This window comes from Terrapene carolina, unplaced genomic scaffold (genome assembly GCF_002925995.2).
Source record: "Terrapene carolina triunguis isolate 2854851 unplaced genomic scaffold, T_m_triunguis-2.0 Scaffold85, whole genome shotgun sequence".
Classification (NCBI taxonomy): Eukaryota; Metazoa; Chordata; order Testudines; family Emydidae; genus Terrapene; species Terrapene triunguis.
In genome coordinates this window covers 50025352-50051504 of record NW_020664436.1, presented here as the reverse complement: position 1 = coordinate 50051504, position 26153 = coordinate 50025352, and the positions used below count along the sequence as shown (strand labels likewise).

General features: G+C 42.5%; 1 protein-coding gene across 1 annotated transcript in view; it reads left to right on the top strand.

The window, feature by feature from the left end:
- Positions 1-1221: 1221 nt before the first annotated feature.
- Positions 1222-26153, top strand: part of LOC112112058 (vacuolar protein 8-like) — a 43109-nt gene continuing 18177 nt past the window's right edge. Inside the window, exons 1-8 of the mRNA XM_029911050.1 lie at positions 1222-1447; positions 6868-6987; positions 8409-8528; positions 9738-9857; positions 17726-17845; positions 18978-19060; positions 23351-23476; positions 24652-24697. Of these exons, the coding sequence (XP_029766910.1) occupies positions 1222-1447; positions 6868-6987; positions 8409-8528; positions 9738-9857; positions 17726-17845; positions 18978-19060; positions 23351-23476; positions 24652-24697 (961 nt within the window). The remainder of the gene's footprint in view (positions 1448-6867; positions 6988-8408; positions 8529-9737; positions 9858-17725; positions 17846-18977; positions 19061-23350; positions 23477-24651; positions 24698-26153) is intronic.

The window sequence follows — 26153 nt, the reverse complement described above, 5'->3', positions numbered from 1 at the left end:
TTTGAAACTCCTACCCTAAGTATAAAAATGAGTCTTTAAAGCTTACAATAAAATGCTTCAAATGCAGTGGTATATGTATCCATGACAGATGTATCAAATACATTAATATAGGAAGCCTGACTTAAGTGACCACTCAGCACACCAGCACAAATTCATTGCCTAACAAAGAGGTCTAGAATCAACTCCGATTTTACAGGAAGCCTCTGGAATATTTAAAATATTTATATATATCTTATTTTCAATGGTGTCTTTAATAAAAATGTATCTGTAAAGGAGAAGGCACTTGCACCTACAGCAATGAAACTGCATAAAGGAATGGGGGGGGGAAGCACTCTCGTGCCTATCTGTTCTCTCTTTCTGCCCAGAGAAATTAATAAAGTACTTAATTTTAACAAGGGAAATTGGACTTCCCTTGCCTCCCCTCAGGATGAGCCTTGATCACTTTTGATTTACATACAGTCTATTTTTTCCACATCTCTTTGCCCAGATTTTGTTTATCAGGATATAAAATATAATTCTAAGTACACTTCTGATATTTGTATTTACACATTTTCTCAGTTTTTTCATTCTTCATGACTAGGACATTTTATTTGAAGAAGTTATGAACTCTCTGTCTAGCCAGATGGTGCCTTTGTTCCTGTCTAAACTTCAGTAGAAACTGGAAAAACCTGTTGATTTTTTTTTTTTTTGAATACCTTTCCTATTGGCAAAAGAGATGTAGAGAAGGTGGTGCCTTGCCTTCAGCTGTGATGTCACTTTACATAACCACAGCCTTCTTTGTCCATTGTTCCAGAGGCTTTCACTGGCCTCTGAGTTGTGAAGGCTTTGATAGTTGTTTCAATAAATTTCATTTGTTATTTATGGAACAGTTTTGTATGATCGCTTTATTTTTCTTCAACCAATCCAGAGAAACAGTGATTTGTACGTGGCTCTGTTCCAGCCTTTAAACTAACATCTTATAGATCTCACAAGGAGCGTACTATTGACAGTTAAGTTTTGTTGTGCCATGCAGTTTGTTTTCACATAGGAAATAACTTCAAAGTTTTGCAGTGACTCTAGAGTGTTATGACAGTGTTGGGTAAATCAAGATCTGTAACACACACCAACTCAGGAGCAACAATTTAATGCAAAAACTAGTGAAGGTGTGAAGAAGCTACTGTTTCCATATATCTTCCTTTTTCTCTCTTGTTTTGCGTTGGTATCAGAACAAGTAAAGTAAAAATGGCTCAGTTGTGTGAAAAGTGTGTGAAGTTGCTTCAGGACTTTGTGTCCCTTGTGAAGAGGATGTCCTCAAGTCTGATACAGAACATTAAGGAGTATTTGATTCTGATAAGTGAATGCTCTTGCCTAAAACGAAAGACCTCTGAAGCCAGACAGCTATACAAACCTGTCCTTCTGCCACACGAAAAGGAGATGGCGCGAGAGTTTCTACAGCACATTGAAACAGGTGAGGGGCAGTTATTTGGGGTGATTTTTTTCTACATAATAACAATGGACTACTGATGAAACTGTGCTGTTTGTTCCAACTTGGGTTTGTGCAGTTCAGTGCTGTGGTACAGGGATACAGCTACAGTGCTTTTCCTGCTGTATTTGGGAAACTGAGGGTTCAAGTGGCATAATAAAGAGCTGCATCAAAATGATCAATAGCTTTCCACTGTGACAGAGCTACAAATGCATAACCTGATTTGTACACAAAAAACATGTTTCATAATTCAGAGTCTTCTAGAAATTAAGACCAAAGTTTATCTGGTTAGTGGGAGGGATCTGAATCTTTGCCTTATCTCCCCTTCCCATTTATTGGAGTTACAGTGCTGGAAACAGAATGATCCAGCTCTTTAATCACACAACTACAAATTAAGTCTAGGTATGTGACAGGATTTTAGAGGGTGCTAATGTTTGATAAAACTGTTCTGCTTTGGTATTCACAGAATATATTCATTTAACAGCTCCACTCTATTCAGTTAGATTCACATTAATTTTCTCATATGTTTACCACATAATCTTTGTCATCACATACTTTATCTGATTTATTCATTTACCAGCTAGTCATCTCGGTGAGGGTCTTTGTGTTTTTATGTACAGGAGTTGGATTTGTGCACTAAAATATTATTATAAGAATTATCCTTTATCAGAATACACTCATTCCTACCCCTCTGCCCTGAATTTGTTTCTGAGCTTGTTGTGCTCCTATGAAACAACATAAATGCAGCCTGATTCTGAGACGACACTTTGTGTGTGGTGTTGAAGTAGCTCAACTTTCAGTGGAACTTGAGGGCCCACTGCAGCTCATGGGATCAGGCCCACGAAGCATAGTTTCCACTCATCTTGATAGAGGGGGGATAAAAGGAGGAGGCTGTTTTGTTGAGACAATAGGCATATAGACTCAATATGAAGACAAGCAGTACTGAATGCAAGAAAGACTACAGGGATCATCCAAACTTTACTGTACGAGATAAATGTTGAGGGGAAGGCAAGGATCCAACCTCTCTTTGCATTTTTAAGTCAATACACCTAATACAGAAATAAGGTAGGGTTACTCATAGGCAATAGCAGCTACATATATGGTGGGGATGGTTCTTTGGGCAATGCATTGCCTGTCTGTCCACATTTTCAAAATTTCACTGCACTTTTTAAAATCCCCTGGCCAATGTGGACACAAAGAGAGAAGAGAAGGATGCAAGTACAGCTTCTTATCAACCATTAATAAAAGAATGTCTATTACTGATCTTCTTTAGCAGAACCAAGCTGCTTGAAATTTATCATGACATTCCATTTGTCACAGAAAAGGCGTGGAAAATAGTGTTAGAACCCCCAAAATACGGGTGATCCCAGTTCCTTGTCTAAACCTTTAAGTATACAGTCTTTACATGGAAAGGCCTTTCCTGACCCCCAAATGAGAGGGAAAGTGCAGGCTATCTGTGCAGTCAGCCTGCAGCAGCTACTGCAATCTATTGGTTGCAGTAGTGTTCACAGACTACTGTTCCCCATCTGCACTGGGATTTTAGCTGGTGAGATCTTAACCCTTTGTGGACCCATTGGCCATACTCCTGCTTACTCACAAAGCCTGGTAATGTGTTCCAGCAGAGTGAAACATCACAGAGTACATGGGGACAGGGAACGGAGTGAGAAATTCCTCAGTACAGTGTGTTATTATGCCTCTGCATTAGGAAGTGATAGAAAATAAGCTTATGATAAAGGTGGCTTGACCGCTTTAAACATGCATGCTATTTCTCACTAGTTATTGCACTAAGATTTTATAGTGTCAAATACCCATTTAGGTACATCAGAATGAAACTAGCATAACTGAAAGAACAACTAGGTTCATAGAGTATAAATGGTCTCAGCCAGCTATCAGGGAGGAATAAAGTCCTGTATTTTTTGAACAACAAAGTCAGCTAGGATGCTGCTTTCTTTCAAAAGACCAACCAGCTCTTACAGGAATAAAACTATTGAGAAAGATTGGGTAGATCAGGAAATTTATGCATTTTCTCAAAAATAAAGTTAGAGGTTACTATTATTGTCAGGGTTATTTTCTACTGGAGTCTCCTACCAAATCGTCTTTAGGAAGAGACCAAGTATGGAATATTTCAGCTCAAAAGAGCTAAAAGACAAAGGATGATTTATTATGAAATTTGCATTAACTGCTCCAACTATAACAACACTCTCTTGTTCTTTTTGGCACAGTATATTAATCCCTTGTTTGAAAGATGCTATCTTTGCTTCAGCAATGGACTAACACCACAAACAAAGATTACTGCATCACCTTTGTTTGAGCCAGCAGCTAGAAAGGCTCATAAGTCCTAACATCTATCCTTAATTAGCTATTCGAGCAGAAAAACAGCCACAAATATGGTCCAACTGTTATTCAAATACTATATCTGTAATATGACTGCACATATCTGTGATGACTTGTTTCTCTACAAAGGCCACCGTGCAAATAACTTTGATTTGTATCAGGTGAGCATTGTTGCTTCTTGTTTCTTTTTTATTCTTACTGAGAGTCACAAGTAGTGGCTGGGCCATCTGTGATGGTCCAGAGAAGTAGCAGCCTTGATTGTGGACTGCAGCTAACCTAAGAAGGGGCAAAGATGGCTCAGGTTACCAGCATCTACTGATTTTTTGGAGGGAGCTGGGGATTGGAGCAGTCCTTAACGTAAGCTACAGCAGCATACTAAGCGTCAATGCTCTCTATAGAGCTACCTAGCAGTGCAGAATAACCAGCGTGCATTATGCTTCTGCCACTTCTCCTGTTTCTTCCACTCCCCCCTCCACTGAAAATGTGTCTGATATTTTAGCCACATTATACCCAGTAATTAGCATGGGCATTTAGCAGCTAAAATATTTTACATAATTTTTTGAATACTGGTATGCAAATTTTGTATTTTCTTAACTTTGCATTTTCTGGCTCCTAGTGGCTTTATGATTAAAAATAGTTCATACTGAATTTTCTTAGTTTAGAGAAGAAAGGGGGAATGTCCATAGAAAACTAGATTATGAGAGCTATAATACTGTTTTCCATCTTCAGATCTTAACATGCTTTACAAAGTACCATTCTCTCCATTATATGGATAGGGAAACTGACATACAGGGATAAGAGTGACTTGCCCAAGGTCCCGAGGAGTCTACCAGTGAAGCTAGGACATGAACCCAGGTCTCCTGAGTCCTACTTCAGCGCTCTATCCTGTAGCCACTCTTTATAGAAGCTACCCTGTGAATTGATAGGAAAAGTTTAATTTCACTACTTTTGTGCTATGAAATTGGATGTGGAGGGAGGAGAGAGCTGATGCTGTTTCATGTTAGCTGCAATTGGTGGCTTTTATACTTTCACTCTTGTCATAGCATGGAAACCACTTCCTTCATGTAGTTAATGACCTGCTTTTTTGTTTGAGCTGAACTCTGTGGTCCATTCCATTTACAAAACAACACAGACATATCTAGTTCCCTCCGGTCTTAATTCCACTTCTACAAAACTGGTGGCTCTTCCCTGCCTCTGTAGAATCCCACAGGATTAAATTCTTGGTTAGCTGCTCTTTCTGTCTTCTCCCCATTGGTCATCATATTTCTTTCTTTAACCTTAACTATCACCCATATTAATAATATGCAGCTTTAGTGGCAGCATTTTCTTTCTACCATAGTTATTGCAACTCCCTTCTTTATGCCTGTCTAGATGAAAGCTCATCCTTCCATAGGCCAGCATATGTAAAATTCAGTTGTGTGGCTTCTCATGTGTACAAAAATGTGTGATCACATCATTCTTATACAACTTCACTGGCTTCCTATTCATCAGTTTAAAATTACCAAAATGTATAAAATTTCTTATGGCTTTTCTGTCTTTCATAGATTAACTCTCATCTCTGCTCCCGGATCCCTCCGTTCCTCTAGCAGAGGTCTCCTCTCTGTCTCTCTATATAGTTACACCACCAATGATGTGAAAACATTTTACTTTGCAATTCCTGCAATCAAGGAAAACCTTCCTGTATCTGTCCACTTGGTTAATTCTCACTCTTTAAAAATCTAAGATAAAAATGTGTCTTTCTCACTTTGCCCCAACCCTTCTCTGTGCTGTTGCTTAATTCTATACAGTGCTTTGCGTTATAGTCTTCATCCCAAAGTGGCTATACAAAATATGCTGGTATTGCATTCATAAAATATGAGCCTTCTATTTCCATTAATGTGCATCTAGCAAGGCACAAAATGCTACTATCTCTACTCTTCTCTTTTGCAACATAAATACGTCTTGACGGAGGGGCCAGTAGAGTTGTTTGTTTTTTGTGTGACGGGGATAACCTTGTCTGGGATGATCAACCATGGAAAAATCTTTCAGATTAATTGTTGCAATACTACTTATCTGGAACATGCATGGATTTGCTTCAGATAATGCTAGCCTTAATTAGTATCACATTCTACATACCTTCAGGTGGGCCGATCCTGATGATTCAGTTCATTAATGATTGAACATTAACTATGGGCCAAATTCTAAGTCTTTATTCACAGCATGATAGTATCTTTGGGTAGATGGACCCCTTCGGGCATAGATTTCCTCCTTCACATGCAGAAGAAGGGACACCTATTTCTGCAGCAGTATTCTTTCCACCTCCCCTAGATGTCACAGAGGACTGTCTTCAGGTCCTAGGATCCATTGGTGTGTTAAGTGCAGGGAATGAGGGTTGGGAGGTGGTGGGGAGAAGTGGGTAGGCCAGGGGTTTCTCAGCACCCAGTAGAAACATAGGAGAAAATTTAATATACTCAGAAGCAGTTATATTCACTTTCTTGAGAAGCCCCTTCCTCTGTGATGGGATCCTTAAAGTGGAGGCCTAGGGGCAGGCACCTGCTGAGGAGTCCTTAGCAGTGCATCTTCTTTGATGCTAGGCAGCCAGGGCACAGCTGCAGAGGCCCTAGAGCTGCTGTGGAGGCACAGTACTTCTGCAACTTTGATGAATTCCCAAGAGCCAACCTGTTTGAGTAGAACTGTGGTTCGTGCTGCATGTGGCTAAATCTTGCTGCCCTCACAGAATGACGTGAGGAAATTCCACAGGGGAAACCTTGGAGTTTTCCTCCTTCCTTAGCTCTCTCTTGAGGTTCTACCTCAGGAGGGGGCGATCCAGTCTTCAGATTCTGATCGAGCAAAACTCCCAAAGAAAGACTTCACTGAATAAAAACTGAGGGCCAAATCTTCTTCTGAAGCATTTGATACTGGCCACTTTTGGAGATGTGATCACTAGAGTAGACTTGCTATAGTCCATTCCGATATGCTAGTCCATGTGTTTTGGGTTGCCTGCTGGTTTAAATCCCTGGGAATTCTGAACTCCTGAACACTAAACCTTTTCAGGATTAACTAAATCTGTGCTGTCATTGTACATTCCACAGGTTTTGAAATGTCACCATTTGGAAAGGACTCCCTGGAAGCTCTGAGGACCTTAGCATTTTCAGAAAACCCTGGTTTACAGCAGTCTGCTGCTCTGTATTACTTGCATATGAGTCAGCACTGTAAGTAAGCTCCTTCTGGTGCGTTTGAAGATTTTCATAAATATAACTAAACAAAAAGTATTTTCCTCAAACTGTTAAGCTCTTTAATGAATTTAAGATCTTTTTTCAATCTCTTGTTGCAAAGGAAGTGCTGTCATAGTTTCATATGTGCGGAGTCACTTGTGGAACAAGTGACATCTGGTTTTATTATAGGCAGATGATACTGGTGCCTATAAGGCCTGGTCCACACTAACCCCCCACTTCGGACTAAGGTACGCAAATTCAGCTATGTTAATAACGTAGCTGAATTCGAAGTACCTTAGTTCGAACTTACCGCGGGTCCAGATGCGGCAGGCAGGCTCCCCCGTCGATGCCGCGTACTCCTCTCGCCGAGCTGGAGTACCGGCGTCGACGGCAAGCACTTCCGGGATCGATCCGGGATCGATTTATCGCGTCTAGACAAGACGCGATAAATCGATCCCAGAAGATCGATCGCTTACATCCAGACCAGGAAGTAAGTATAGACGTACCCTAAGAGACATAAAGTCACCTTTATAACTATGACAATTCTGTAAAATTTCAACACAGCCTTTATAGGATATGCCCATTACATTTGAATTGGGTGTACTCTGAACCTCCCATAAGTTACACAGCATAGAGTATTGTGAGAGACAGCAGAGGAAGTGTCCTATTGGGGCTATACTGTGGAACCCCAGGAGATGACAACTACCTAGAGGCCAGATGGTAGTGAAGATTCAGGAACAAGGCATTTGCAATGGCTCTTTGATGAAAGTTTTTCAGATGGTCCGTGAACAGGGAGCAGGAGTCAGTACACAACTGTCTAGCAGAGACTGTCCAGCTGGAAGTTGGATATTGAGGTTTCTCACATCAGACTTGATGTGAAAGGATTCGGGATTTTGAGTTGTGCTTTAAAAATACGGGGAGGGAAGCTATCTGAGAGGTAACAGACAAAGTAGGGACAGTGGAGGGGAACAGTGAGTAAATATTTTTTATATAAGATGAGTATTCAACGGTTTGAACATCAGAAAATGTGTCAAATTCTCCCCTTGGCTACACATGTGCAATTCCCTTGATTCCAATAAAGTTACATCAGTAGAGAATTTGGCCTGATGTCTTTACATCATATGTTTCTTACTGCTGAAAAGCACACATAGTCATCCAAACTAGGATCTGATATGGGGCAGAAAGACTTGTTTGGTAGCTAGACTTAAAAGTAATTTCTGTTTTTCCCCTCCTTCCCCACGTTTGGCCAATAATATTTCTAAAATATCTGATTATTAAAGTGATAGTGAACAGCTTGGCCTGACTGAGACTGGAATATAAATACACAATATTTGACTATGGTAGCACCTCAGCCTGAAGATACATGAAGAAATGACAAAGTGGAGAGACTTGTTCATTATTTCTTCTCATTTCTACAGTGAGCACCCATCTGCCTGCTGAGCATTTGGAATCCTATTATGCTTTACTGCAGTCCAGTGACATGGAGGTTCAGCAGATGTCTTCCTTGTCCCTCGTAAATTTTTTGCTGGAAGGAAACAGTGAGTAAATCAAGAGATCTCTGCTCTTGGTGGAAACAGATTTCTCTGTTCACTAAGACCCAATTTACGTTGAGAGTACCAGTACTCGCACTGGGTTTTCATCACACCTGACTGAGAATACCGCAGCTGTCTTTTCAGCAACAAAGATAGTTTTTAGACTCAAAGTCTGACTTTTAAATAATGTTTATTTTTTCTGTTACAACTAGCTGGATCTTATTTTCAATCTGCTTTGGGGGAAAAAGATTTATTTTTTGAAAGATTCACTTATTTATTTATAAAACAGGACTAGCTTCACTCTGGCTGGACCAGGGAGTTATAGATGACATTGCCGTACACCAGTAAAGCTCACTACACTCTATGGCAGGGGTCAGCAACCTTTCAGAAGTGGTGTGCCAAGTCTTCATTTATTCACTCTAATTTAAGGTTTCGCATGCCAGTAATACATTTTAACGTTTTTAGAAGGTCTCTTTCTATAAGTCTATAATATATAACTAAACTATTGTTGTATGTAACGTAAATAAGGTTTTTAAAATATTTAAGAAGCTTCATTTAAAAATTAAATTAAAATGCAGATTCCCCCGGACCGGTGGCCAGGACCCGGGCAGTGTGAGTGCCACTGAAAATCAGCTCACGTTCCGCCTTTGGCATGCGTGCCATAGGTTGCCTATCCCTGCTCTATGGGTTAGCAGGGCAGAAATTTCATCCACAAGGTGAGACAGGCAGTGGTACCACTGCTGCCTTCCCTTGGAGCTATGCCAGTATAGACATTCCATTACATTACCCTGTACCAGCAGACGCCAGCATCAAGCTAGTATGAATCTAGCCCATTATTTTTGGTGACTTGCTGTAAGTTATGGAGTGTCACTATTTGCACATGAATAATAAAAATTATGGGGCTCAGCTAGAATCTATAACAAGGACCTCTTATAATTTTTCATTTTTCTAAAGTCACTTTACAGAATATTACAGTGGCACGTTTATATACAGTTATATAATAGTAAAGAAATCTAAAAAAATTGATCACCCGAACTCTCGAATAAAACATTATAGCCATGTGCATTTTGGTGCAATAAATTCCAATCTATTTGAATGCTAAATTCATTTTGCAGAAATTAATATACAGACTCCAAAGGAATCCAAGAGAAGATATAATTTTTGCACCTATAAAGGATGTGTTAGCTAGTCACCATTTTATTTGTTTTTGAATAGTAAACAAAGAACAAGTTGTCCAAATGGGTTTACTTGAGCCAATTCTGGAGCTGCTCGAGTCAGGGGACTCCACTGTCCAGTGCAACTCCTGTGCCTGCATAATGACTTTGGCTGTCTCAGGTCAGTACAATGTCTTTTTCCTTTATTCGCTGTAATGAACAAATTCAATTTGTATGTCACACCACCTGCATGTGAAATAACCACTTATGAGTAGAGTAGTCATGTGATGCATCCAGTAGTTTCACTATTCACCCATGATAAAGTTATTTGGAAGTTGCTCAGAGACTATGGTGATGAGGGTGATATAAGAACTCAGTACCTAGAATATAACCTAGTTCTAGCTTACAGACATCCAATATCTTAAAGGGTTTATCTGAGAGAAACTCATACAGTCGTTTCCCTTTGAATAACGCTCTTCATGTAAGACACTTACTGTACTCTACAATCCTAAAATAAAATTAGCATGGAAGCATATTCAACCTTTAAGAGAATCATTTAAAACATTTAAAAATGACTCATCTAAATCTGAGAATTCTGAGTTTAAGAACTGTAGTGCACCCTCCCTAAGCTAGCAATAAGCTCCCAAGCAATGAAGCAAAGTGAAGCTGTCTATAAATATGACAGCAGATGGTACCTAAGGAAGCTGAGATATCCAACAATTACCAGCTTTAAAGAGTGGCCAGGAACATAAGCAGAAAGGAAATCCATTAAGAAGAAAGAGAGCGAAAGGTCAGTTCTTTCCAAGATCAGCATAGGATTTCTGAGTGAAAGCGTATACATAACACCCTCTGAAGCCACATTTGAAGTCCTCTGCAGATGCTCCAGGTTGTTGTTCCCTGCCCTAGTCCACCAGTCAGTGGCTTGAAGTAGTCAGTGCTGGAAGTTACTTCACCTTTGAGCAAGAACTCGCCATTGATTCTAATATGGAGTTTTTAAAAAGTGACAGCATAATATGGCACAAGATTATGAACCAGGGTTAAAAAAAAATGGCAAAGATGGAGGACTAGATTGCAAAAGGGGTTGGCAACAAGGTGCCTCTAATTTTTTATGTCCATGTGCGGAATGAACTTTGTTATGTACACCAATATGGAGGTGATGTGTGGCAGGGGTGGGGCCAAGGGGTTCGGAGTGTGGGAGGGGGCTCAGAGCTGGGGCAGAGGATTTGGGTGCGGGGGTTGAGGGCTCTGGCTGGGGGTGCGGGCTCTGGGGTGGGGCGGGGGATGAGGGGTTTGGGAGGTGGGAGGGAGCTCAGAGCTGGGGCAGAGGATTTGGGTGCAGAGGTTGAGGGCTCTGGCTGGGGGTGCGGGCTCTGGGGTGGCGCTGGGGATGAGGGGTTTTCAGGGGTGGGAGGTGGGAGGGAGCTCAGGGCTAGGGCAGAGGGCTGGAGTGCAGGGCATGAGGGCTCTGGCTGGGGGTGCAGGCTCTGGGGATGAGGGGCTTGGGGTGCAGGCTGCCACGGGGCTGCGGTGGGGAGAGAAAACTCCCCCAGCCCTCTCTTTTTCACAGCAGCCCGGGGCCAGGAGAGAGTTGTCTCTCCCTGTCCGTAGCAGCTGCAGGGCCGGGGCCTTGGGTGACCAGGTGTCTGGTTTTGGACAGACTGGAACACCCAGTCAAAAAGGGATCCTGGCGGCTCCGGTCAGCACCACTGACTGTGGCATTGACTGTCCAGTTGGGGGCGCTGCTGCGCCACAAAGGGTGCTGGCAGGCTCCCTGCTAGCCACTGCGCCACGCAGCTCTCTGATTGGGAAGCAGCTGGCATGTATGACTCCTAGCCTTAGGGGCAGCCGGGGGGGTCCGCATGCTGCCCCGCCTCCCGCCCACAGGTGCAGCTCCCATTGTCTGGGTCAGGGCAGGGGAGGAACTAGCGCGAGCATGACTCATGGATGTTGAGGGATCGCGTGGCGCGCGCCTCGTGTGGCTGGGCTTGAGCCAGGGGCGGCTCCAGGCACCAGTGCACCAAGCGCGTGCTTGGGTCGGCAAGCTGCGAGGGCCAGCGTGTCGGTCGCCATGAGGGTGGCAGTCAGGCTGCCTTTGGTGGCATACCTGCGGGAGGTCCGCCGGTCCCGCAGTTTCGGCGGCGTTTCGGCGGCAATTCGGCGGCGGGTATGCCGAAGGCGCGGGACCGGCGGACCTTCCGCAGGCATGTCGCCGAAGGCTGCCTGACTGCCGTGCTTGGGACGGCAAAATACATAGAACCGCCCCTGGCTTGAGCTGTGGCACGTGCCCTGCAGCGAACCGCAGTCTGTCTGTCGCCCTATCGCCGGCACCCAGGAGTTCGAGGTATGTGTATCCCCGTCTCCAAGTCCTGGGAATGGGGCTGCACCCCCATCCCCCTCCCTGCATCCCTCCCTGCCCCCCCCCCCCCCCCCCCCCCCCCTCCCTGCACCCCTCCCTGCCCCCCCCCCCCCCGCACCCCTATCCCCCGTCACAGCATCCCTCCCCCATCCCATCTCATCCCAGCCCTGTACCCCACTCTCCCACCCATCCCAGCCCTGTATCCCACTCTCCCACCCATCCTCTCCACCTCCCAGAACTACCACCCCCATGTCCCTCACCCCCCACATCCCTGCACCCCATTCACCTCCATACACTGCTGCACTCGCATTATGTCCCTTTACACCCCTGTGCCCCCCTCATCCTCATGCACTTATATCTTTCTGCCTCCCCCTGCATCCCCATCCACCCCACATACCCCCCACACTCCCTCTTCTCTCCTTCACTGCCCCTTCTCACCCCAACCCTGCTCTCATCCTTGGCCTCTTTTCCTCCCCATCCTCTCTCCTCCACCCTCACCACCCCCATTTTTTCCCCTCCAGCCCACCATCCTCCCTTCCCAGCTGGGTGATTTAGGCAGACCCTGGAAAAGTGTATGACAAAGTGTCTCTCTATCGGCAAGTGCATGCATGCATGCATTGTATGTGTGTAAGAGACTGTGTATCTTTGTGTAGGCATGTGTGTGCATTGCCGCATGTGTGTATACCTGTGCGAATAAAATTTGCAGCCTAACTCTGACTTTTATTCCTTTTGCTGGCTTGCACGCAAAAAAATGTATGACATAAAATATGTGTGTATTCATTTCATAACAAGTTTTTAAAAGAGAAGGGAACTCTAAAAGAAATGTATTATTTCTTAAGAAGTGAATGTTGTTGACTAGAAATTGCAGAAGAGCCAACGTATCACACATTTCTCCCCACCTTTTTCTAGCTACATTAAAAACTCTTTGTTGCAGACTCTCTCTTTTTATGTGTATGTCCAGCACCTACCACCCTGGAGCCCTGATCTTAGTTGGGGTCTCTAGGCACTGAACAACAATTGTAATAATAAATAATGTGGAAATATATGTATTAGTGTCAAGTATCAGAGGGGTAGCCATGTTAGTCTGGATCTGTAAAAAGCGACAAAGAGTCCTGTGGCACCTTATAGACTAACAGACGTAGAAGTGGGTATTCACCCAAGAAAGCTTATGGTCCAATACGTCTGTTAGTCTATAAGGTGCCACAGGACTCTCTTGCTTTTTATATGTATTAGTGCATACTAGATGTGTACATATGAATACACATGTTTATCTGCATGTAGGTGTGGGAATCAGTTTCTACAGATTTATTTATATAGGTATATGGACAGGTGTGCATTTCTGTGGTTGTGTTCTCTGGATTTGTATTTGGACTTCAGGAGTGGGCCTTTAATGGATCCATTGCAGCTGTGATAATGTGTAGTCCTAATTCCACACATAAAATCACAACAACTTTAGTGAACAAAAAACATGGAGCTGGTTACGAAAAATGGGAAGAGGGAAGGGAAAGAATCATGAAAACCTTTGTGAAATTTCATTTTTTTTTAAATTACCCTTTTTGACTATTTTGCTGCCGGCTCTAGTGTCTTGTAACAAATAAAACCTGAACTTAGCATAATACATCTGTCAATACATCCCTCCCCATTTGGGCCTTGCAGTGAAAATGAGCACGTGGGAGAGAGCAAGCGACAGAGGGAGGGGGGGATGGAGTGAGGGGGGCGGTGCAGGAGCAGGGCCTCAGGGAGTGGGCAGGGCAGTGGGCGGGGCAAGGCTATTCAGTTTTCTGGAATTTTAAAGTTGGCAACCCTACCGGACCAGGGGAGAGGTGCCTCTCTCCGGCTGCGGCAGCTCCGGGGCCGAGCCCGGGGGAGAAGTGCCTCTCGCCAGCCACAGCAGCTCCGGGGCCAGGGCCAGGGGAGAGGCACCTCTCCCCCCTGCGCACCTGCATGGCCCTTGATAGCCTGCTGCATGGCCGCACAGCTTAGAGGGAACTTAGGTTGGCAATGGGATATACAGCTTTTACCTCAAGGATTCAGATTTATATTCAGTTCTAGCTGGTAGTATTTGAAAGTTGCTAACATCTGTTCATTGTTCAGGGCCTATGTGATACAAGATGGTGGACATCACAAAACACACCACAATGGTTGGCACTAACTGGCACTGTGGTTAAAAGTCTCAGTAGCTTTCCAGAATTGACATGTTCCCATGAAATTTTTACATTAAAAAAACCAGCATTTTTTGATGAAAGATTGTCCTGTCAAAAAAATTCCAGCTAGATTTGTTCATGAGGCCTGCACGCAGGGCTGGTTCAAACAAATCAGCCCCCCTCCCTTGAATTCATTCATTTTGGACCCTCACTGCAAAGCCCAAAATTCATTGTGTAGTCATCTTCTCCTCCACCTGCCTCAAATTTCTATGCCATTTCAATTCAGGGGTGGCTTGATACTACAGAAATATAGGAGAATTGGGAATACATTCAAAAGTGAGGGGTTTGTGGAGTTAAGGAAATTGAAGATTTCTTATCCAACAGTGGTTTGGGAGTGGGATAAGGGAGAAACCCCAGCCACATTCATGTAAAGGAAGAGACAACCCCAATTCCCTCTGGGGTCTCAAGTTATTGGTCCAAATTCATCTCTGATGTAAGCCTATGAAGTCAATGAGCGTTATTAACACAGAACTCTTAGTTAGAAGGAAGCCTGGAAGTAGTAATGGGGTCTGAGTATGGGTTCAAAGGAACCACACAGTTCAAGAATCAAAAGGGGTGTATGCAAATACAGGAATATTGCCAAAGCAAGCAAAAGTGATCGAACGAGATGCATTATACTAAGTGAAGGTAAAGCAGCCAACAGTAACTCTAGCATAAACAGTAGGCACAGTAATGCAGAGAAGAGAGAATATGAGCTGAATGTTCACAGCAGCAGCTGAGGGAGACCTGAGCATTCATGTTAGGCTGAGTAAGGAGAACGTCTCACGTGTTTTCCTTACAAAGGAAAGTCAGATATAAAAATGGTTTTGATGATAAATCCAATTTCATAGAGTGTCTCTCTTTCTTTGTTGCCAATAATTGTGCACACATCTCTAGGAATTGTAGTGCCAAGAGAATTTTCAAGTGCACAGAAATGGTTTACATTGGCAAACTGGAACTAAGAGTTGTAGGTTGCAAGAAGAGTTCTTCAAATCCAGGGCACTAACTGGAGGAAGCTATTAATTCTTCAATGCTGACTTGAAGGAACATCTGGATACATAATCCCTTTCTAAAAGCACAGTAAGTGGGGCCTGAGCAATGGCAGCTATAAAGGGACTGAAATTACTCTGGTAATCAGGTGGTCCAGAATAAAAACAGTCTATTCAGCTGCAGCTTTTATGGAGATTAGAATAAAAAATTCTCTCTCAGTGGGATGCATATCTCCGTCCATCCCTGTGATAAGATTAGCCACTTAGCTAGAGATCAGCCACAATGCATGAATGATACCAGCACTGGAGCTGGAAGAGGAGAAGAGTGAGGAGAATAAGTTATATAAAAATGCATCCAGCAAGCTCACAGTTATAATCTTCACCCAAGACTGCACAGCATCAGTTCAGTGGAGGAACTTAGTGAATGACCCTAGGGAAAAAGAAAACATGGCTTTCTTGGTTATGGGGGTAATTATATCATAGGTATTTGCTGTGGTCTTTCTATCTCCCCATTATGAGAGATGAGACACCAACCATTCTCAGCCAGGTGGAAGACTTCTAGATTAATTTCCTCATGCTACTCCTCTTCTGTCTAAATGATAACTAAGACAGCCTGGGTGATCAAGGGCCCAAGCACTGGCCAGGAACATTGAACACTCAGCCACTGAGGCATCGTGGATTTGAAGCCCTTTCAAATTAAATTTTAAAAAGACAAAGCTTTAAAGAGACAAAGTGTTAACTATGCATTGTGAATCTGATACAGCATTAACACCCTTGCTTTCTTAGGAAACCTCCCAGCAAGGGATCTAGATTTGACAAATTTCCCAAGGAGCCTCTCTTACAGGAAGAAAAGAGAAAAAGATTTTATAAAATTACCTTGTCCAGATATGAATTTCCTTTCCACATTCATAGACACAGCTCACACTGTAGCGTGGGAAAGAATGGAGGAGGAGGTAGTTTCAAAATTCCTAATCTGTTTAAATCTTTCTTTTGCTGAACTAATTAAAGCATATATCATGCCACACTATTTGCCATCAGATAAAACTACAGGAAAGGATTTTTGCTTCTACTGATTGAAGTGCAGAAAAAACATATATGCACATCATACTGTAAAAGCAATGAGAATATTTTTGGCCTCTTAAGCCTTTGGGTGAAATGGGACATAAAGAGTTGACCTCACCTTTAAGGAACTACACATCCATACTAGAGAGTTCCCAGCCTCCTTTCCCATATTAGCCACTCTTTGAACCAGCCAGATCCTACAGACCTTACTCAAACAAAACTCCAATGGATTTCACTGGGCATTTAGCCTGAGTAAAGAGTGCAAGATTTGGCCTTAGTTTTGTTTTTGTACAAAGTATCCTGAGAATCAAAAGAAACATTGAGTGCTATTTTCAAAAGTATTCAATATTGGCCTAACTCTGCTCCCACTGAAATTCCCAATGACTTCACTGGGAGGTGAGTAAGAACAATAATGAATGCTTTTCAAAATCACAAGGACCAATGTGCTTGTTTCTGTACGAACACAGAATAAAAAGATGGTCCCTATCCCAATGAGTATACAATCTAAGTATAAGACAAGAGACAACAGATGGATATAGACTGATGGGGGGGGAGTACAAGTAACAATGGAACAACATTGGTCAGTATGATAGGCAATAGTCTCAGCACAATAGTGGCCTAATTTATCAAGTTTTTTATAGGCATCACAGCAAAGGAGAGCTATTATTCTCTCAAGACTGGGTTCAGGAAACGTTGTACAAGGCCCAAAATATTTAGTGTATGACTATGAAGTGATTAAATATGCCATAAAACATAGCCATCAAAGTAGAATTTTTATAAATTAATAATAAATACCTTACACTTTTATAGTGTTGTAGCCATGTTGGTCCCAGGATATGAGAGACACAAAGCAGGCGACATAATATCTTTGATTGGACCAACTTCTGTTGGTGAAAAAGCGAGGCTCAGGCTCTCATTCCCCCTCCCTTGCGCTTCAGTCATCCCCTGTCAGCCCTTCCCCCCATTATTTTTAGTAAAAGTCACAGACAGGTTGCAGGCTTCCGTGGATTTTTGTTTATTGCCCACGACCTGTCCGTGACTTTTAATAAAAATAACCGTGACAAAAATCTTAACCTTAAGCATTGGGGTGGCACAGATAATCCAAAAACAGAATTTGGTTCACTGTGTTTATCCTGCTAAATTAATGAAATCCTACCTACAAACAAAATAAAGGTTTGTTTGCTACTATAATACTTACAAGATCATCAATACCTTGTTAGAGCACATCAGGGTTATAAGGTAAATTTGACATTTAAAATTCTGCAGTTAGCGTCTCTCTTTTTGAGCTCATGGGATTCACTCAGAGGATACTAAGGGACTTTGACAAATAGTAAAAATTCAGATAAAAATCCCAAATAAAGCTAGTTTTACACTTCCTTTTCAGAGTTTATTAGATTAACGTGAAGACATACTGAAAAGACACTCTTCTTATTTCTCTCTCATGGTATGTTTTCCCCAGAGTCCAACCGAGAGGCCATCGGCTCAGCGGGAGTTATACCCTTGCTGGCACTTGCCAACTCCTATGATCCTAGAGTCCAACAAAATGCAGTTGGAGCTATTCTCAACCTCACACGATCAGGTACTTTCAGATTAATGATCTATCTACAAATTGCCAAAAGCAACTGCCCTGTAACTAGAAACAGCCTAATTTTATGAAGGATAAGATGGGATAACTTTGGAATCCTGATAATATATGTCATTTTCTTGGTAAATGGCATTCATGATGATGACCTTGGCTGAGTCTCTACATTCAAAAAGCTTGGCCTCTGGCAGCTTATATAGACCCACCTGTTAATAGTTTGTAATTAGCAAGGGCTTGATTATCAACACAGTTGAACTTGAGTGCACCCTATTAAGTCACCACTCAGGAAACTGACAAAAATCAGTTGCTTAAAAGAAGTGACCATTCTGGTAAAGGAGAACTGTACTCAGGACACTTTGGTGCACTTCGGGGTAATCTCTTAAAATGGAAGATTACTTAACAGTAGTGAATCATGGTATAGGTTTTAATGTGTATCTTATATCCCAAACCTGGTGTTGCAGGGTATTAGGATAAACATTATGGGCCCGGGCCTGTTTCATGGGATTATTCCCATGAACTTCAGTGGGAGCATGATTTGTCCTTCTATGTTAAAAGGCAGCGTTATTGTTCATTAATTCTAAAACAAAAACAATGGAAAACATGTCAGAGGTCAATCCCATGCACCAAGAGACTACTGCTGTGGCTGATCTGTCCCCTTTGGATGAGGTACTGGGGGAGGGTGAGAACTTTGCCTGTTGACTGTTACAATTGCACATTTTCAATTAATGGTTAAAAAAGATGTTTTATATGAAATAGACAGAAATGGCTTATACTAGTGGGTCTGATGTTTGCTTAGCACTTCTAGCAATTTTAATCTTTAACTTAAAAAAAAAAAAAAAAAAAGGAAAAGCCTGCTCAGGTGGCTTTCAGGTCATTATGGCTAAAATGATTTTGCACTGCCGTTCTGCTCCCATACGGACTTTGTCTTATTTGGAGTGTTATTTGCAAGTTACTCTCATTGGGGTACATTTGGATGAACCTAAATCACTCAGCACTGCCCAATGGTCCCTTTTTCTCAGAAAGCCTTCACAATGGTGCATCCATTTGATTGTATGCTGGGGAGGGGGTGATCCTTGATCCTTCCGCACCCTTTCACATACTAAAAATTGCCCTCTTTCTCACTTTGCAGAGCGGATCCAGCAAGTCCTGTGCAGGGAAGGAGCCCTCCCTGTCCTCATCCTGATGTTAGAATCTCCTGACTCAGAAGTACAGGTATAGTTAAAACAAGCCACAATTTTTAAATAATAAAAGCAAATTATACAATCCTGGAGCTAGCATAACTATTAGAATTCAAAAATACAATGTAAGGACTTCGGGCTTCTCCAGGGTTTTGGGAGTATCGGAAAAGAAGGAACGCAAAGGGCTTTTGACTTTGTTTTTGTTTTTATTTCAGTGAACCAATAGGTAATGGTGTCACAGTGAAATGCTGAATAGTTGTATAAACACTGCTTTGGGCATGCAACATAGGTCCAGCTGTGATAGGAGAAAGCTGATATGAAAATACACACAGAAAGCTGTTGTGAAGATACCAGTCTTCTCTCTGGCAGAATCATAGATTTCATGCTTTCCTGTTATCCTTTTGCATCAGAAAAAGTTAGTGGGGGATTATTAATTATTATGTTAATTATTAGTTATTATTATATTACAGTGGCACTTAAGAACTCCAATCATGGACCAGGGCCCCATTGTGCTAGGCACTGTGCAAAAACTCAATTAGTTTATCATCCAAGTATAACACAAGAGACAATAGGGTGATACAACAGACAGGGAGAGCACAAGAAAACAATGAGACAGTACAGGTCAGCAAGATAACCAATGGTATCAGAATACCAGCTTCCGGTCAGTTGTCAATTTTTTTGTAGGTATCAGCTATACCTTTGAGGACATCAGACATACATCAGACCAGTTACAGTTAAGACTGGCTCTCTTTACTTGTACCTCCATATTTTTATTTTGCCTGTTAAAGCTTTCCAATATTTTGGATGTGTGATTTTAAAAAATTATTCTTGTAGTTGGTTATGTATATGGGGTGCATAGCCCACAATGGGGGTTGCCCTACCTGCACACAATGGGTGATCTATATGAGTATCTCATGATGATGCACACCTATGAAGAAAGCTTTGTATTAAAATAATCCGGAGAAAGCCAACGACCAGAATCATGGACATTAAAGATGGATAGGACCTGTTACATCATCCAGTCTGTCTCCTGGTCTCTTACATATTTTTGTTAGTATTTCATCCAGTCTTGTTCTAGATATCCCAAGAGATGGGACCTCTACAACTACTTTCCACAAACATTCAGCATCACAGGTTTTTCCTGATATGCATCTTAATTATTCCTTCCCTCTATTTTATCCCATTACTCCAAATTATACCTTCCTGTATCTCACTAAACAAGCCTTGGTGATTACACCCTTCCAATATCTGCAAATGGTTATACACCATCCTCTGTAGTACACACTGGGAGAGAGTCTCCCTTCTGACTGATCTATGCTTGATGTAGGAAAGGCTGTGGGGTAGGAGGAGAGGGGCCAAGGTAGATTCAAGCCACACTTGTATGGCCCATTGTCAGGGCCCATTTGTATTATGTCTTTATCCTCCTTGGCATCTGCTTATTTCAGAAATGTATCTCTTACTCCTTCCTAAATTAGACAGACCAATGTTTATCATTATCTATGCCTACACTAGGAATTGGAACTATCACAGACAATTTTCTTCTATACTAAGTCTCCTTGGACAGGAAACGAAAATAGTTCAAATAGTAGAATAGCTCCAACAACACTGTTTTCAATACTGTTTCAGAATTCTACTTTGAGCAGTGGTGCAATTTCCTGGTGTGTACAGGACTTGAGTTTAAGGTCCTGCACATTGTTTTCAGTCCACAAGCCAATTTGAATTAAGATTTTGTGAGTTGCTATTTCAATCTTACTAAAATCTAAACATATTACATCTAAGGCATACATCCTTCATCCATTTACTAGTAATTCTATCAAATTGGCTCCTACCAGTGCTAAAAATAAAAATTTAGCAGAACAAATGAGAGCACTTGTTGGTCTAATTTGCTAGCATATGGAAGCCCTCTTGGAGAAAGGGAGGCCAGCCATGGTATTCCTTGAAGGGATTTTGCTCATAACTGATGCTGTACTCCTCATTTGCCAGTCATTTTGCTTTGGCCATGCATTCTCAACATCAGGAGGCTTGAACAGAAGGATGGCAGTCAATATAAGCCAGTACCTTCCACAAGCTTCTGTCTTCCAGTCATGGAATGTCAATTCAGACCTTTTGACCACATAATTGGTCCCAATTATTGGGAAATACAGTCTGAGCATTAATACCTCATCTCCGCAAGGTCACGTGTCAAGAATCTGTTTTGGAGCATCAAAGGTTGCGGTGAGATTGCCCCTCTGTAACCCCCTCAGCAGTATTACTGCCCTTAAATTTCCTTATGCTCAAGGAGGTATTTGAAAGACAAGATGGAGCCCTTTTACGACCCAAACATTATGGTGGAAGATTTTTTTCCTGATCAAGAAGTAGAAACAACCAACCAAGCAAGAGAACGAAAAAACAAAGAAACCACAACAGATTGCTCCATTCCACAAAGTCTGCCAACATGTGTTAATTTCTCCTGGGAGAGAATTTCTCTGCACCCTCCCTTTTTATATTATACAAACAGTTTGGGCGACATTTATCCCTTCTACAACTCTTTAGAGGCTGTACAAATTACACCAGAGATTAATCTGGTCCATTGACATTAGTGACAGCCAAAATATTTTTGCCATTCCTTCAGGGAGAGTCTTTATGATTAAACTCACTTTGGGACAGTAGAACATACTGCATCATTTGGCTTGAATATGGTTATTTTTTGCTTTGCTGAATGTGGCTGTACCTGTCTAGTCAGTCAGTGCAAGATGACTGCCTTCAGTAATGGCATTGATGCCTTTGGCAGAGGTGGGGGGGGGGGGCAAATGCTTTTCTCCTGGGTGTGATCCTACTGCTCTCTCTTGACATGTCAGCACAATCATTCAGAGTATCTTCAAAGAGGAGTGCAGGCTGGTATAGCCTCGCCCCATGAACAGTTCTATCGAATGTAGAATGCATGATTCCTAGAATTTTCCAGATGCCTGCCAAATACAGTCTCATACAGGGGTGAGGCAAGCTTTTATATGTTGCAACAAAGCTCGGAGACGTGTCTCTTCCAAGCTCTTCATCCCTGTTCTTTATGTCTACTTAACATAGCTACTGCTAGCAACTCAAACTCGAATTTCTCATAGAAGTAATTGCTAATGTCTTTAGTCTTAGATGAATATTTCTGCAAGGACACATAGCATATATGTTAAAGCACAGAACTGGGAGTTAAGAGGTTTCAGCTCTATTCCTAGCTTTGTTTGCTAGGACCATTGAGGGTCTTGTGTGGTGGATGCTATATAAATATGTTCCATTATGTCTAGCAGAAAACAAACAAGCAGCCACTCATGCTGCCATGGCCACTTTGCTAATTTTAGCACATTAGCTCAAGCAGAACTTGTGTGTGTGTCAATCTGGACTGGGAAGTGCCCTCCCAGACACACACTGATATAACCCAGAACTGAGAGAGTTTTATGTGTCCGATGGACAAGTAACCCTTGCTTCCTTGCATTCTTTAGTCTCCTTTGAATTCTGCCTATGACTTGAGCAGCTCTGGTCATATAACAGTGGCTGAGGAGCATGATGTAAATATATTTCATAGCTCTGTGGCTATGCCAGGCTGTCAATGTGTACATACTGTTCTCTTTCAGTCACCCCGTTGCCTGTGTGCATCTTTTCACAGCAAGAGCACTAGGAAGTCCCCCTTGTCATGCCTGAACTACCCTTTTTGCAGAAATGACACCCCGAATGCTGGGATTTGCCAGTAGAAGAGGGGCCATTATGAGACCATATTTGTGGGTTCTGACAAAATATTTCTTCCCTGATTACATCTAGATTATATTTTGGACCTTTATGGTCTTGCTTAGGGCTATTAACTAGGCTCAGACATGAGTCCAAGGGTGTGGCCAGAAAAAAAGTGCCCTGCTTAGACTGAGCTGTAATAGAATGGACAGAGGAATTTTTGTCTCATGAATGCTCTCCACAATATTTGCCCCAAAGGACATTAAGCTCACTTTCTGTACACTTTGTTTCTCAAAAACAAAGAGACGTGTGTCCTGCACATGGAATTAGAAGCCAAGAGCTTCTGCATTCTTATCCCAGTTCTACCACCAACTTCCCCTGTGGCTTTGGGCACGTCACAATCTCTGTCTCAGTTTCTCTCCATTCCCCCAGTCAGCCAGATCTGAGTATTAATACCTACCTACCTCAGAAAGGTGTTTTGGGGTTTAATCAATTTTTGTAAAGCACCTTGAAGTTGAAAAGTACACACTTTTGTCAAAAAAAATCTAAGCCGTTCTCCTGTTGATTTTCACTGTATTGAATAAACACTGTCACAGTGATATCTTCTCTCCACCCCCTTCTCTGTTCTCGACAGTATTATAGTTGTGCAGCTTTAAGCAATGTGGCAGCCAACTCTCAGTACCATGAAGCCATGTTGCGAGTTGGGGACCAATTCCTTCTGCGGACACTCATTTCTCTCCTGTTTTCATCTGTGGACAAGGTAAAGTGAAAAAGATAGGGGAGGGAAGTGTGTTATTGTACAGCAGATTTGCTGATCATTTTCCTGAGGTTTCTTTAATTCTGTACGTTACACTCAGCGTGAAGAAGCTATGATGCAACTAGATTGCTTTACACCGTAATTAGGGAGCCCCAGGCAAGTGCAGGGGAGGCTTTGAAACTGCACTTTACTACTGTAAATCCCATAGCATGCAACTGAGGCACTTTGCTAGATGTGAGAATTTTAGCACATTTCTGGCAAAGTTATAATTATTGATTGCACTGTGCTTTAAAGATGGAAACAAAGAGTTGGGCCTGCAGAGCTGGAGTTCAGATCTGGAACCAGGTGTTCCCAAACTTCAGAGATTTGATTTTGCTCATTATAAGAGTTACAGGCTGTCACAGACCGTAGCGAACACTTCTTCCTGGACACGCACTAGGTCTTCTGTGAGAGGAGTCCAAGCCTCTGCCACTCTGGGTCCCCAGAGTGTTTCAAGGTTCTGGACTGGCAATTCTCAGGATTTATAAAATACATCTGTAGGGCACTGAAAGTTAGCAGAAGGCCTATAAGGGAGATAAGACAATAGCTCTAAGTCAGCCTTGCCTTTTATCCCATCTCACCTTTGACATCTATCCCAGTCCAGCTACCACAATGTTCATGTCGCTAATGATTACTTGGAAACATGTCTTACTTTCTTAGACCAGAAGAATATTGATTTCTTTCAGGGGAATACAGAGAAAAAGCAAACCAAATAAATTCAGTGCATTCATAGCTGCACCCCCTGACTAAGTTATTTCCATCATATAAAGGGTTTGCACTTTGCTTCAATGGTTCTCAGCATCCACACTATACAAATTGTTCCAGCACCCCTGTCTATTCAGTTCATTTGACATTCCTGAGGTAAATCAACACTGAGAATGTACTGTTAGATTCTGGGCAGCATGTGGAAATCCCCTGGATATTGCTAACCTGCTCAACAGTAATAGGTACTGAGTAACAGGTCTGGGTGGTGGAAAATTAAGCTGGTGTTGATTCATACCTGTATGTACTGGCCTTCAGCAACCGTTTTTGGAAATGAAATCCCAGAATAAACACTCTGTAGACAGTGTTTATTGGTTTATTTTAGACAACAGGATCAGTTACTGGAGTGCTCACTCTTTTTTTATTGGCACAACCAGGTTTCAAGCCAGGCATGTGTTTGTCTGAGGAACTTGGCCACAAGTGGTGAGTAATGTGTTTGGGAAAAACACTTTTCTTTTTTTCCCCGCCTCTCTCTCTGGGAAAGGACAGCAGGTTGGGGAATTTCCTGCTTGTTAGGAACCCAATTATGGCTGCCCTACCTGGGTGCAGATGCAGTACAGGGCAAAGGGAGCCCCCTCATCTCCAGCACACCTGTCTAGGAGACACCTATAATTGATGGGGTTGGGGGGTTGTGCTAGCTAACCCTAACTTCAGTGCTCACAGGCCCAGAGATGACATGTCTGGCCAGGGTGTGGATAGAGAGAGAGAGATCCTTGTGTACTAGCACCAGATTAGCACCTTCAGCTTTTTAAAGTGTAGCAAATCCCACTGCTAGTTATGCTCCCACCAGCACCCACAAAGCATTGAGCCTGAATAAGGGCATGCGTAGACTGGAGAACACATACCTGGGTCCCAGAGCAGTGGAGCCAGGGCAGCACATGCTTTGGCCCAGGCTGTACAAGCCTAACGGGAACCCTGAGTAATTATTTGTGGGGCTAGGACTTGCTGAAGGGCATCTTGCTGTGGCTTCACTTCTCTGATACCTGTGCTAGCTTAAAGCTACCCAAGCTGCAATCACAAGGTGATTGCCTGAGACGGAGCAAACTGGTTGAAACTATAGTAAAGAACAGAATTGCCAGACACACAGATGAATATGATTTGTTGGGGAAGAGTCAACCTGGTTTTTGTAAAGGGAAATCATGCCTCACCAATCTACTTGAATTCTTTGAAGGGGGTCAACAAGCATGTGGACAAGGGGGACCCAGTGGATATAGTGCACTTAGATTTTCAGAAAGCCTTTGACAAGGTCCCTCACCAAAGGCTCTTAAGCAAAGTAAGTTGTCATTGGATAAAAGGGAAGGTGTTCTTATGGATCAGTAACTGGTTAAAAGATAGGAAACAAAGGGTAGGGATAAATGTTCAGTTTTCAGAATGGAGAGAGGTAAATAGTAGTGTCCCACAGGCGTCTGTACAGTACTATTCAACATATTCATAAATGATCTGGAAAAAGGGATAAACAGTGCGCTGGAAAAATTTGCAGATGATACAAAACTACTCAAGACAGTTAAGTCCAAAGCAGACTGTGAAGAGTTAAAAAGGGATCTCATAAAACTGGGTGACTGGGCAACTAAATGGCAGATGAAATTTAATGTTGATAAATGCAAAATAATGCTGTAGAGGGGTTTGGCTGGAGCTTGTCCCTCTCCAGGACGTCGGGGAACGACCCCGCCTCGATACTTCCTTCCGCTTGCTGACGGGAAATTAGCCAGGCCATGGGAGTCTCTCGCCACAGCAGCAGTAAAGGCAAACACAGACAGTTATTCTTGCCCGGCCCCTGGTCAGCAGGCAATAGTGAGTCAAGGGCTCAGGTCCTCAGGCAGGCGCTGAGCAAACAGTTTATACAATTAGCAGGCCCAGGCCCTGGGTCAGGGCAGGGCAA